This window comes from Dryas octopetala, chromosome 3 (assembly GCF_963921425.1).
Source record: "Dryas octopetala chromosome 3, drDryOcto1.1, whole genome shotgun sequence".
Taxonomy (NCBI): domain Eukaryota; kingdom Viridiplantae; phylum Streptophyta; class Magnoliopsida; order Rosales; family Rosaceae; genus Dryas; species Dryas octopetala.
Window position 1 is genome coordinate 12,492,808 of NC_141368.1, and position 12,892 is coordinate 12,505,699.

The 12,892-nt window shown below is 35.8% G+C and overlaps 2 protein-coding genes across 2 annotated transcripts; both read right to left on the reverse strand.

Annotated features, from left to right (window-relative positions):
* Positions 1-1,707: 1,707 nt before the first annotated feature.
* On the reverse strand, positions 1,708-7,401 carry LOC147290992 (alpha/beta-Hydrolases superfamily protein). Its single transcript, XM_086236812.1, has 9 exons — positions 7,215-7,401; positions 7,037-7,095; positions 6,055-6,193; positions 4,899-5,169; positions 3,976-4,104; positions 3,839-3,888; positions 3,461-3,558; positions 3,085-3,372; positions 1,708-2,590 (listed from the first exon to the last, which is right to left on the reverse strand). Exons 2-9 carry the CDS (start codon positions 7,082-7,084, stop codon positions 2,111-2,113), a joined length of 1,503 nt encoding a protein of 500 aa, XP_086092938.1. The 5' UTR covers positions 7,085-7,095; positions 7,215-7,401; the 3' UTR covers positions 1,708-2,110.
* A 1,111-nt stretch (positions 7,402-8,512) lies between these two features.
* On the reverse strand, positions 8,513-10,052 carry LAP6 (Chalcone and stilbene synthase family protein). Its single transcript, XM_086235255.1, has 2 exons — positions 9,842-10,052; positions 8,513-9,483 (listed from the first exon to the last, which is right to left on the reverse strand). Exons 1-2 carry the CDS (start codon positions 10,050-10,052, stop codon positions 8,513-8,515), a joined length of 1,182 nt encoding a protein of 393 aa, XP_086091381.1.
* Positions 10,053-12,892: the final 2,840 nt, after the last annotated feature.

Consider the following 12,892-nt stretch of genomic DNA (forward strand, 5'->3'; position numbering starts at 1 on the left):
ATGGTATCTGAACTTTTATTTGTCCTAATTGAGTACCCAAATTTTTGTTTTGTGTCTAATAGGTACCCAAGTAAATTTTTGTTAAAATTGTTAACATAAGTTAGGGACAATATAGTCATTTCAAAAAAGCTATATTTTAATTATTTTCTTTTATATGTTTAAAAGTAAAAAATAAATAAAAATTAAATCTCTCTCCACCTTCTGCTACCACCCGCCCACCAGTCTCTCTTTCCTTTCTCCTCCATCGCCCCTCCCCTTCTCTATTTTTTATTTTGGTTTGCTGATTGTGGGGTTTTTGTTTAGATTTTTTGTTTTTGAATCGGATTTGCAGATTTGAAAGGAGAAGGGGAAAGAGAGAGGGCGAAGAGAGAAGAGAGAAGGGGGAAGAAGGGGTTGTCACTGTTGTTGGTGTCGGAGTTAGCCGATGCAGAGGGGGGGGGGAGGGAGGCTGGTGCAAATCCAGAATGAGAGGGGGAGAGAAATAGAAGGATAGAAAGAAAAAAAGGGAGGGGGAAGAGAAGGCATCCGGCCAGTGCAAATGGTGGTGAAAAGGAAGGTGGGTAGGTTGAGAGAGGTTATCGATGGTGAAGAGAGGTTGGGGAGGCTGGGTTGTCCAAGGAGGAGAGAGGTTTGATTTTGTTTTTTCACTTTTCCACAATTTGCAGAGAAAGCAGGGGGGAGGGCGATGGAGGAGAGATGGAAGGGAGAGTGGTGGGCGGGTGGGTAGTAGTAGATAATTAAAATATAGCTTTTTTGAAATGACTATATTGTCTCTAACTTCTGTTAACAATTTTAACAGAAATTTACTTGGGTACCTATTAGACACAAAATAAAAATTTGAGCACTCAATTGAGACAAATAAAAATTCAGGTACCATATTGAGACAATAATCAAAGTTTAGGTATTAAAAATAAAAAAAACCCCTTTTAAATTTCTAGGGTCCTTAAACTTTTTCATTTGTCTCACTTTGGTCTATTCTCGTCACTTTTGTTAGTATTCCGTTTAAATTGTTGACATGACAATAGAGGTCCCACAAATAAATGCTTACTTGGATAAAAGCATAATAAAAAAATATTAAACTTTAAAAATAATATTTAAAAACAATAAAATAACATAATCACCCTATTTCCAACCCATCAACCACCTACCCATTCCGCCAGCTGCGGACCCTCTATTTCCATCCTCCCCTCTATTTCTCTCTCTCCTTCTGCCTCTCCTTCCCCTCTATTGATTATATCGCTCTAAATTTCATAAGTTGGTTTTTGTTTTTGTTTTTCTTTTGTTATATCTTGATTTTAATATTACTTTTTAAAGTATAAATTTTTTAAATTATGCTTATATTAATGTAAGCATTAATTTGTGGGACCCACAATTACCACATCAACAATTTATACGGAATACTAACAAAAATGATGAAAATGGACTTAAAAGTAAGACAAATGAAAAATTTTAGAGGATCCTAAAAGTTTAAAAAATTAATTAAAGGACCAAAATGTCACTCTTAGAATAGTTAAGAGACCAATGCTGGAAAAAAAACCTTTATATATTAACAAAATATTTAACAGTTTTGATGGAATGAACCAAAGTGTCACTCATAAAAAAATTTGAGAACTATAGAAATTAAAAAAATAGTTGAAGGACCAAAGTGTCACTCATGGAATAGTTGAAGAACCAAAGTCACTCACGGAATAGTTGAAGGACCATTGCTGAAATTAAATTAACCCTTGTATTTATATATTGATTTTACCCTCCAAAATAAGCTGGGGAGCATAAAGTAGAAACAGTTCTATCACTTTTCAATATCCTTCCTACCAAACTAAAAACAAATGAACCTTGCGCTTTCAACGCAGTGTGTTTCCATGTGTAACAATTATTCAACTTTCCTCCAATTCAATCAAAAGAAAAAGTTCTAAAAAAAAAGAATCAAAAGAAAAGGAAATTGGGAAGTTTAGAAACCTAGTTGTTGAGCTCAGCATCAGCTATATACAAAGGCACAAACCAGACCCTGTCGCCCAAATCTTGTGGATCAAGATCCTATTGGTAAAGGGGGAAAAAATATAATATTCCAACAAAAACACAACAAAGGGATGCAAAGTCGAGCTCAACAGCCTCATTCATTATGCTCATGTTCCTTCTTCTGCCCAACTTCTACAAGCAAAGTCAACAGAGCTTCACACACTTGAGAAGCGTCTGCTTCTGAAGGGTCATCTTTCAGTGATGAATAGACCATCCAGGCATGGTCTAGTTTACGTTTTGGCCGCACAACAACGGATCCAGGAACTTCGGCATCACAGCATGTCACAAGTCCATCACTCGTCTCGCCATATCTGACCTGCAGAAGCTGTGCACAGGCAGCCATAGCTGCGCCAAGGGGAATTATAACTGGGAGTTTTGCCGTTTGGCCTGCAGAAAGGGGAGCAACCATAGGTAGCTCGGCATGGGCTACACGAGATAATGTAGCTAAAACAGCAGGAGATATGGCAGCTTCTGTGCGGATTGAAACAACAGGGAGTTCCTTCGGCAACGGGTGGTTCTTCAAAAATTCTCTTCTTTTATCATAAGTTAAATCTTCCAGAGCTTGCAAATCACCCTTCACAGAAGATGACATGTTATATTAAAAGATTTGAAATAGGAATAGAAATCAAATGAAAAATTACTCACAGGAGTGACCTACAATACATATTTAATGATAACAGAAGCACCATAACACAAAAATATGCTTGACCGCTTTAACTGTTGCTTCAATGGATATCAAACTTATTAAAATTAAAACCACTATAATACTTTCCCCTAGCATATGAGAGAACAAGAAAGGGTCCTTAACTCCTTTCAACCGACCCTCAGGAAGAATAAAATAAAACCCTCTGTCATCCACATCTTGTATACCCATCTCTGTCCTAGCAGAGTGGTGACTTTTGCAGTTCTACAGAATTTCATGTGAGACTAAATATCTTATCCGATATTTATATAAACAGCACAAATGACGTATTTATGTGGACCCCACAACAGGGCCAAAGAAAAAAGGATTACAGAGAAAGAAACCGCAACATGAAAATGACACTGGAACAGTGAACAAAGCTTTACCTTAATAACTTTGCAGATCAGAATCTCCATTAGCTTTCGTAAGTTTACATAATCACCAAGCTGTCCCTCTCGCAAGATATCCGTAGCTATTGGGCTACCACCATATGGACTTTGTGCCAACACCAACCCAGCAACCTTATCTTTCAAATCAGACCAATACAATGATAGAGCAGCTGCTGCATCTATTCCCCCCTTGCTATGTCCAAGAAGCAAAACACGTTTCTTGGAACCCCAATAGAATTCCTCAATGTATTCTTTTATCTCTTGAGCATTTTTCTCAACTGAGGCCTGATTGGTGATTCTTTAAAAGTTAGTTTAGAATGTATAATTAACTAGGTACAAACAGATTTTTTTTCATTTTTTTAAAACAACGTACCTCACTATGAATCTTGGCTATATGACAGACCAGACCCATCTTTGAGAGACTCATTTTTGTATTTACAAAATATAGTGGTCCATGGTTGCTGAAAAGACCTATTGATTACCAAAGTAACCAAACTTCATTAGCACATAACTATGACCAAAATTGAATATACATTAAAAATAAATAAATAAACAGAGTTTCATGTATTCTAGAAGTCCAGAGTCTCCAGACCAAAGATCATACGAATAATAAAAAACAAAACATAGTTTAGAGGGGAAAAAAACCTAAAAGGGAAGAAAGTGGAAAGGGGATGGGGATGTTGTTTCTCCCAATGTCCTTCCCTGACTTAAGTATCACTAATATTTTTATTTTCTTTTAAAGAAATAGTACCTGGAACCAACAAACAAACCATCGAGTTTGGCAATCTGTGAACACCATGCCTATCAGAGGAAGAAACAGCGAAATTAATATAAGCATAAACATGATAAGCAGATGCTACATGCACAATAAAATACAGCACATCCCACCTGATATCTCCCAGAATTTCCATGAACCTTTCAGTTCCGTCTTCAACAGGGGGCATTGTAGGATCGCGCTGTAGCCATCCTATATCGTCTGCAGATCCACGAACAGTTCTTCGCACACGGTCAATAAGGCTGAAAGTGAATATAATCATCAGTCATCACCACTATTGTTGGAAAGCCTGAATGCTGCAGGCAGCAAGAAACTCACAGAAACCCAAGCCTAAAGATATAACATTGAAAAATATATGGCTTAGTTTCAATCATCCGGGGCCCACTAAGCATCCCCCTATAGCCTACTCTAGCAACAACTGAGGCACTGAGTCATATTTCTATGTAGTATGAAGTTTCTTTTAAAGCCAAGGATATTTTGGTGAAATTCCTAGATGTTTTGGACATGATTGGTAGTAGCAATACATGGGCCAAAATAAGAGTCATCTCAAACGGATAATTTTTCATGTTTCCAAGTACAAGTAGTTTCTCAGAGGGCAGTGATGCCTAGAAATTCATCTTCACCTCTTTTTCTGTTGTTATTACTTCTAATCTCTGTAACCATAACCAGCATGTGTTTTCCTTAGATGACGAAAAACACCCTTCTCTTATGTCCCCAGTATATTTCTCCAAAATCAACACTAAGCCTAGCACCCCAAAGCATGAAAATATCAGCCATCCACAATTCCCTGTAAAAGTTTTCTCAATTTCTTGTGGTAGCAGTCATCAAGATGCATTATTTCCAGGCCAAAGCTTTTTCTATTTCCCCTTAAGATTTTTCTTTTATTTATGGGAAGTATTTGTGCTGTTGATTAGCATATGAAAATTGTTGGCCTTACCACATTTCAGTTCAAGAATGTCAAGAATAATACTTAAACTCACACTCATTTTAGAAGGATAGGCCCAAAAAGATACCAATAAGTAGTAGGAACAAATACCCTTGAAAGATAGAAATGCCACTTTGGCCACTATGATTAGATACTATGAGGGCACTGGAATTTTGAGATGAATCTCCTGCGGAGCTTCTCACTATTCCATCAAGTACAGAGGGAGCATCTGTTGCAGTACTAGATGACTCTGCAGACGATGAATAGTTTCCACTTGAAGACGCAAGATCACTAGATGCAAGAGAGCCTCTAGCTTGTCCAGATGAAAGGGTCACCAATTCCTGAGCATTGGAATCTCCATATTCTCTAGAAGAAGGTTCTACTGCAAAATAGCAGAAAAGTGTAACTACATCAATCTAAGATCCAATGCTTATGACAACAAAGAGAAAGAGGCACACACATGCAAAACATAAATTCCAAATAACTGATAAGAAAAAATGAAAAATCAATCTACAAAAAGGACATGAGAGAAGGTTATTTCAAATGTGGTGCATTTGCATCATCAAATTCTACTCGGATTTGGTGGCAAGGTTCAAAGGACTTATATGAAAATGGATCAATTACATTATTTGACCAAACCTTAAATTAGAATTATGCTCCATTTCAACAAGTGATAGAAATGTTAAGGAAAATACCTAACAAAAAATAGTCATACTAAGGCCTAAAGGCATAAAATTGGAAGCAGTAATGTGCGTGTACAGTTACACTAATAGCCACAAACATGATATTTTAAATGTTAAAATACCTTTAAGGATAACAGAATAATTACATAAATGAAGTGCAAGAATGAACTATTGGTTAAAGAAAAGATTAAACAATAAGTGGACTCTGATAGTCTTATGTCTTGTCTGCATATACTTCTACAAAAATACACTTCCATTCTCCGGAGCAAATTATAAGTTCAAAATAGTTTTGTTAATTTTTATGATATTAATGTCCAAACATCGGGCATGGTACAAGTACAGCACTATTAAAAAGTGTACTTAGGAAAAGACCAAAAAGAAAAAGAAAAATCAAACTAATAAAAGTGTACAGAGGGAAGCTATTACAAGCAACAACATGCATAATTTTTCCAAGTTACTACATTTGGGACTAACTCCCCAAGTCCACATCCCTCACTCCCACTGGTGGGGAAGATATAAAGAAGGATAAATATTAAAGAGAATAAGAAACTAAAGCAATCTCCATAAAGAATAAGGAAGATTACCAGAATAATCAGTGAAACAGCGTGTAAATAATGAAGTTGTCTGAGAAATATAAGAGGCTGCTTCATTGAGAGTGGGTAGTGGAACAGAGGTAAATAGCGGAGGCATGACCCCATCATTTTTTAAAGTATCATTCTGAGCCTGAAAAAACAGGAGCTGTTAGAAGAAACTTTCATACTGTAATAAAAATTAACTGTTCATTATTGCAGGTACTTTTTTATTAATATATGGCAGAAAATGAACAATGACTAACATTTGAAAGTTTTTCTTTTATGTTGTACTGAAAAAAAAGGGTTTTCTTTTATGAAACAATCCGAGATAGCGAAGAAGTGCAATAAACAGAGGACAGCACCAAACCTTGATAATTGGATAAACAACTATAAAAATTAAAAAAACAAATATCAAGAGAGGCTAAAGATTTCCATTCCCAAGCAGAGAATCAGAGTAGGAAATAAACTCCAAAGTGGAATACACAATCAGGCAACAAAACCCAATATCATCTAATTTTGTCATTTTCATACATAACAAGCATGATCAACAGTTAGATATTACTATATTAGTCACAGGCAGTGACCAGTGCCCCAGTGTCCAATAACCAAGCTTGCTATAAGTTTGGGCTAGAACTTAGAAATAATACTATTTTCTCTGTGAACCCATATGCACCAAATAGTTTATCAAAATATCCCTAATCTAATTACCATTCTCCTTCTCAGTCAGTAACTTGAGGAATATATAATAAGCTCCACAATAACTGCATTAATGCAATATTAATGCCACATTTTCCACTATTAATTAAACAGCAAGCCTTTGTATAGGGAAACGTACATTCATTTAATCAAATTTATGACCTACATGGCCATATCACAAATAAATATGAGCTTTCATAATCCAAACTGTTTTGCCACCATAATTAAATCACTAAAAAAAACAAAAAACAAAAAACAAAAAAACCCAATTTGAATAGTATAAGAGAATGATACGTACCAGCAACGGTGTGGATTCGCTGGGATTGGGTTTTTCATCTTGCATCATAAACCTCAGTTCTGCAAAATGCAAGCCAAAACATAAAAATGGGCTAGCTTTCAATGTAGTATAAGATGCCTAAAAAACCCCAAAAGTTAGAGGAACAGGAAAATTAGAGATCTCGGTGAAGCTAATTTACCTGAATTAATACTGAAAATTGAGAATCAAATGAAGAGTGAACTAATTGAAAGAATCACCATGGAAGTGGAATTAGGGTTTCGGAAGATTCAATTTTCTTCTCCAGAAGAGAGAAAGGGATTTTCTTAACGGCAAAGCAATAATAACTGAAACGGAAAAGCAAGACTACGTCGTTTGGTATGACTTTTCGGTACTTTCGCGGCACAAGCTCAAAGCAGTTGGAGATTTGGGCTTTAAAATTTTGGATAGAAGAGGGCCTAGTGATTGGCCCAATAGAGTGTTATACACTTATACTAGTTTTGTTCTGTTTCTTTTTCCCTGAGATATTAATTAGTAGATTTTAAAGATGAAATATTTTGTTATGTTCTTTTTTTATATATTAGACAATTGTCGTACATGATATATGAATTGAGAACCTCCCCCAACCAATGGAGATTGGGTGTTATCCACTAAATCAAATGATCATTGGCTTTATTGTTTTGTTCTTAAAAGAAATTGTTTCGTAAGAATTCTCTAATGTGGGTTAGAAAATGCAGAATGTAAGACGGTGTTTGATGCTAGATGTTCTATATCACATTAAATAAAAATCTCATTAATTTAAAATTTTTGAATAGAAAATGTGTAAGAGAACAGTTTGTTTAAATTTGAAAAAGCCAAGAAGAAAAATCAACTTTTCAATTTGCTAAAATTATTTCACCTATTTCAATTGATTAATGATTATCCATAATAAATAAAATAGTAATGCTACACTTACCACATTTTTATACCACAATTTCATATCATCTTACATGGCATTCATACATTGGACACTAAAAATTAAAAAATAAAACCTAAAAATTAAAAAAGAAATACCTTTCCAGTAAAGTAATGACACATCAGGTGGGATACAAATGTGGGAAAAAAAATATGGGACAACTAGCATTATTGTAAATAAAACTATTTGTACCATCTCAAGTGATCATATTTTTTACCATCTCTCGTATAGGTAAAACCTATATGTATTAGAGATGTTACAAGATGTGATCAAGATACAAATAGATACTCCCCAGAAACTGCAGTAGAATTCATAAAGTTCATACATACCTAGTCACATACCACAAACCACATTGAAATTTTGCCGCAAACCACATTCATAAAGTTCATACATTCCTTGTAATAGAAATTGCAAATTGAATTCATAAAGCTTCAGTCTACATTGAAATTTGAAGAACCCCAATCTATAAAATGACCAAACTTAGATGCAGCAGCATAATAGTACTCCTAGCTTAATTGAGACAACAACATTCGTAGAGAAAAAGATTACAGGCTGCGCATGAGAATGCCTTCAAATGTAATCCCAGGTCCAAATGCTAATCCAAGCCCCCACTCTTCTCTCCCTTCTTTCCTCATCAACTCCTCCCTCATATTCTCCATCACATAGAAAATGGTGTTGCTGCTGACATTCCCATAGTCCATCAATGCCCTCCTACTACACTCCAGCTTGTCACTGCTCAGCTTGAGTGTGCTCTCTAGCCCATTGAGGATTGCAGGTCCACCAGGATGTACAGCCCAAAACAACTCATTGTACTCCTTCAAATCAGCCTTCGCCATCAGCTTCTTGCAGAACTCCTCAATGTTCTCATCAATCTTCTGAGGGAGGTCCCTTCCAAGCTTGAAATTGATGCCTTCCTCAGAGAGCCTGCCATCAATCACATTGTGTGTGTCAGGCAGGAACTGTTGGACAGCATAGTTGAGCTCCATGAAAGGGGACTCTTGCCCCAAAATTGGGTTGCTTCCAATGATCGCAGCAGCAGCTCCATCACCAAAAAGTGCAGCCCCAACAAGGTCGTAAGGGCGTGCCTTGTTGGGGGGTCTGAAACCAAGTATTGTGGTTTCAGAAGTGGTTAACAAGACCCGGCTTCCCGGATTGTTTTCAGCTATGTCTTTGGCAACCCGCAAGCCGGTGACACCACCATAGCAGCCTAGGAAGTAGAGCATAACGCGGCCAATGTCGTTCCTTAGGCCAAGCTTGCTGGCAAGGTACAGGTCACCACCAGGTAGTCTGATTTCACTTGAGGAGACATAGACAATGTGAGTAATGTCTTCAACTGATCTACCCCATTCCTTGATGCAAGCAAGGCTAGCTTCCAAGGCCATTTCTACCACAGCAGGGTTTGCAATTTCAAGCCTTTGTTTGATGGTGGCTGAGCCCTCAGTTGCTAGTTCGGGGTATTTGTCTAGAATCTCCTTGGACATGACTGTGTATCTAGTCTTCACAGTAGTGGTTTTGCCTAGCCAAAGAAAAAACATGGTGAGTTATATGGGGTAAAAAGCATTACAGGATATGAAAAAGCATGCTACATATATCACAGTGACCACATTTATGACAAATGTGGTAAAATATGACACAAATAGTTCCAAAAAGTCTTGAATGAGGCCATAGTGGGTGTGAGACTTACACACATTTGTGGGTTACACACTTACACACCATTGTGCATAGTAAATGCGGGACCCCTAAACCTTTGTGGGTATTTATGTGAGAGACATGTGCATTACACCCGTTTTATAGAAGAATTACTCAGTTTAATTTAAAAGGCAAAGCGAAAGAATTAACTTGAAACTAACTAAAGAAAAAATAATTATGCTTACACAAGCGCTCCAATTTCTCCTTAATGGCAACATCTTCACACTTGGTGTCACGAATGTAGCCCTCCACCAAGCAGTCCTGAGGGACGAGTTGACCTGGGAAGGCCTTCCCCAATGCAAGGACTGTTGCCTTCCCTGGGGTAGGAGCACGCCTAGGTGGTGCATGATATTGCTTGGAAGAACCATTTCCATTGCTTTCTAGTACTCTCGACATCTTTAGGATATTGGTTATGAGGAGGAGGTTTAGCAATGAAATTTTCTGAGTTTGGTGTTAGTGTTTGGGGCATGTATATATGGGGAGCTTGGGTGGTGTTGGAGAGGAGTTGGTGTCAAGAGAGACTAGCATGAAAAGAAAGAGAGGTCTAATTTATTGTGGTTTCTTGGGGTGTTAGGAGTGTGACTGTTTGTGGGGGGGGTAAACAATCTTTCCCTTTTGTTTGGTACCTAAACAGTTGGTGAAACCAGTTGTTACTTTCTGCTTGAAAGTGCGAGTACCTAAAAAAGGCCTAACATAATGTTAGGAACTGAATTGTTTCTTACTTGTGAGTTCTCCAAGTAAATCCACTTGTACAGGTTTCAGTGGACCTAATGCTAAGCTGCCGTCAATAGCCTTACATAATCTTAGGAACCAAATTAAAAGAGGAAAAAAAAAAAAAGAACAAAGAAAATATTTCAGTTCATTACAAATGAATTCATAAGTTCAGTTAATTTGTGAATGACTTCTATTCTAATGTAGCCATGTTGGAGAACAAATTATATCAAATTAAAGAATTCGATTTGCTTTTGAAGAATTGAAAATAAACTCTATCTAGCTTTCACATTAGAAAAGTGATTTAGGATTGAAATATTTAAAAACTGAGGAATTCATCATATTTCACTCTTTAGAACTATTGACGCCTTCATTTTCCTACCGATCATATAAGCACCAAAGTTGTTAACCGGGTAACCCATATCATTATAAAGCACCAAAGTTGTTAACCGGGGGTAACCCATATCATTATAAAGCACCAAAGGTGTCTTGTTATCTTTATGACCTCTAAAATTCTAGACCACAAAGAAAACACCTCTAACAATGTGTTTGGATGTAGAAAAAAAACTTGAGATTAAAAAAAAAAGTTAGTATTTCACGCGTGGAAAATTGAAAGTTTCGTGTTTGGCCAAATTATAGGGAAATTCACAAATTACGAAGGAAATATTTGTGGAATTTACAGAGCTAAAATCCTGAGTTTAAATTCCAACAAAATAGGCGTCATTTTACAATTCTTATACAAGCAGGAATTCTCTTTTCCAAGTGGGAATAAATTTGGAAATTCTAAAAAAACGAAATTACTCATAAAAACAAGCAGGACTTCCTTTTCCATCCCACCCAAAAAACAAACGTAGGTACATAGGTGCTTCTCTACATCTCAAAGCAGCCCAGTCCCTACAAAAATAGAAGCAGAACAACAAAAACCCAACCAGATCAGTCACCATGGTGCTATACTGAAGAGATTTGCTAGTTTGTTTTCTTTCTCACATATGTAATTTTATTTCACTACAAATACTCATGTGTTCTTTTTCTCTGATTTATAATATGATTTGATGGTTAATCTATGAATTTTTTTTTTGGGAGAATGGAAACATGGGTCTACGAAGGATTGCAAATAAAATTTATAGGTAGAGGACCAATTATATATATATATATGTTAGCCCACAATCTGATCACGACTTACGATGGTCGGTGAACATATATATATATATAGATATATGCTATGACATGTGTATGTTCACGGTCTGTGAACATATTAATCAATATGTGTGTGAGTATATATACTCACCCATATTAATCAATATGGGTATATATATATATGTTACGACATGGGTCTGTGAGTATGTATATATATATATATATATATATATGCTTATTTACACCATTGCCTCCTGTAAGATACACTTTTTTTCACTTTACCCCCTGAAACTTAAATCCTCTCAGTTTGCCACCTGAACTTCACACAGTTATTGCAAAAGACCATATGCTGTCAACTCTGTCAATTTTTCCGTTAAAATAGTTGACGTGACACCTATATGGTATGAGTGGGACCCTTTTTTAGCTATGTAAGATCCACGTGGACAAAAAAATAATAAAAAATAATTTTTAAACTAAAAAATAATAAGATCCATGTCAATTTTTTATAATTTGTTTTGTCCACATGGATCTTACATAACTAGAAAAGGGTATCACCCATGCCATATAAGTGCCACGTCAGCTTTTTTAACAGAAAAATTGACAGAGTTAAGGGCATAGGGTCTTTTGTAATAACTGTGTGAAGTTCAGGTGGCAAACTGAGAGGATTTAAGTTTCAGGGGACAAAGTGAAAAAAAGTGTATCTTATAGGGGCTAATGGTATGAATAAGCCATATATATATGTGTGTGTGTGTGTTACGACATGGGTTTAACGACTTTTCCAACTATAATGGCATGAAACAAGCTCATATCAATCAATATTAGCCGTGAAGCATCCCTAAGACACATATTGATTAATATATATATATGCAATGACATGGGTATGTTCAAAACATATTAATAAATATGTGTGTGAGTATATATACCCACCCATATTAATCAATATGGATATATATATATATGTTATGACATGGGTCTGTGAGTGTATATATATATATGTGTATGTGTGTGTGAAAATGATATAATGACATGAAACAAGCTCATAAGGACTTTTCCAGCTATAATGGCATGAAACAAGCTCATATCACTCAATATTAGCCGTGAAGCATCCCTAAGACTACCCTCTAGCTTCTACAATTATTTAATTTTTTTTTACCACTGCACTATTTAAATTTTTAAATAACATCCGTTACCCAAACAAGAAAATTTATAATTTTTGTTATTTTATAAATTCTACATACATATATCCAAACAATAGAGAATGCAATTGATGGAAATTTAATGATGAAGTTTTAAATTCCATCATTTATAAATTTATATGAAAACTAGAATTACTTTATCCAAACACACTGTAAAATTTTCAAATTAACTATATTCTTTTGCATTTTCTT

Coding starts and splice junctions, on each gene's coding strand:
- LOC147290992 (XM_086236812.1), bottom strand. CDS start 7,084: ATGATGCAAGATGAAAAACCCAATCCCAGCGAATCCACACCGTTGCTG. Junction 3,889..3,975: donor GAAATTCTGGGAGATATCAG/GTGGGATGTGCT, acceptor TTCCTCTGATAG/GCATGGTGTTCACAGATTGC. Junction 3,373..3,460: donor TAGCCAAGATTCATAGTGAG/GTACGTTGTTTT, acceptor ATCACCAATCAG/GCCTCAGTTGAGAAAAATGC.
- LAP6 (XM_086235255.1), bottom strand. CDS start 10,052: ATGTCGAGAGTACTAGAAAGCAATGGAAATGGTTCTTCCAAGCAATAT. Junction 9,484..9,841: donor GGAGAAATTGGAGCGCTTGT/GTAAGCATAATT, acceptor TTCTTTGGCTAG/GCAAAACCACTACTGTGAAG.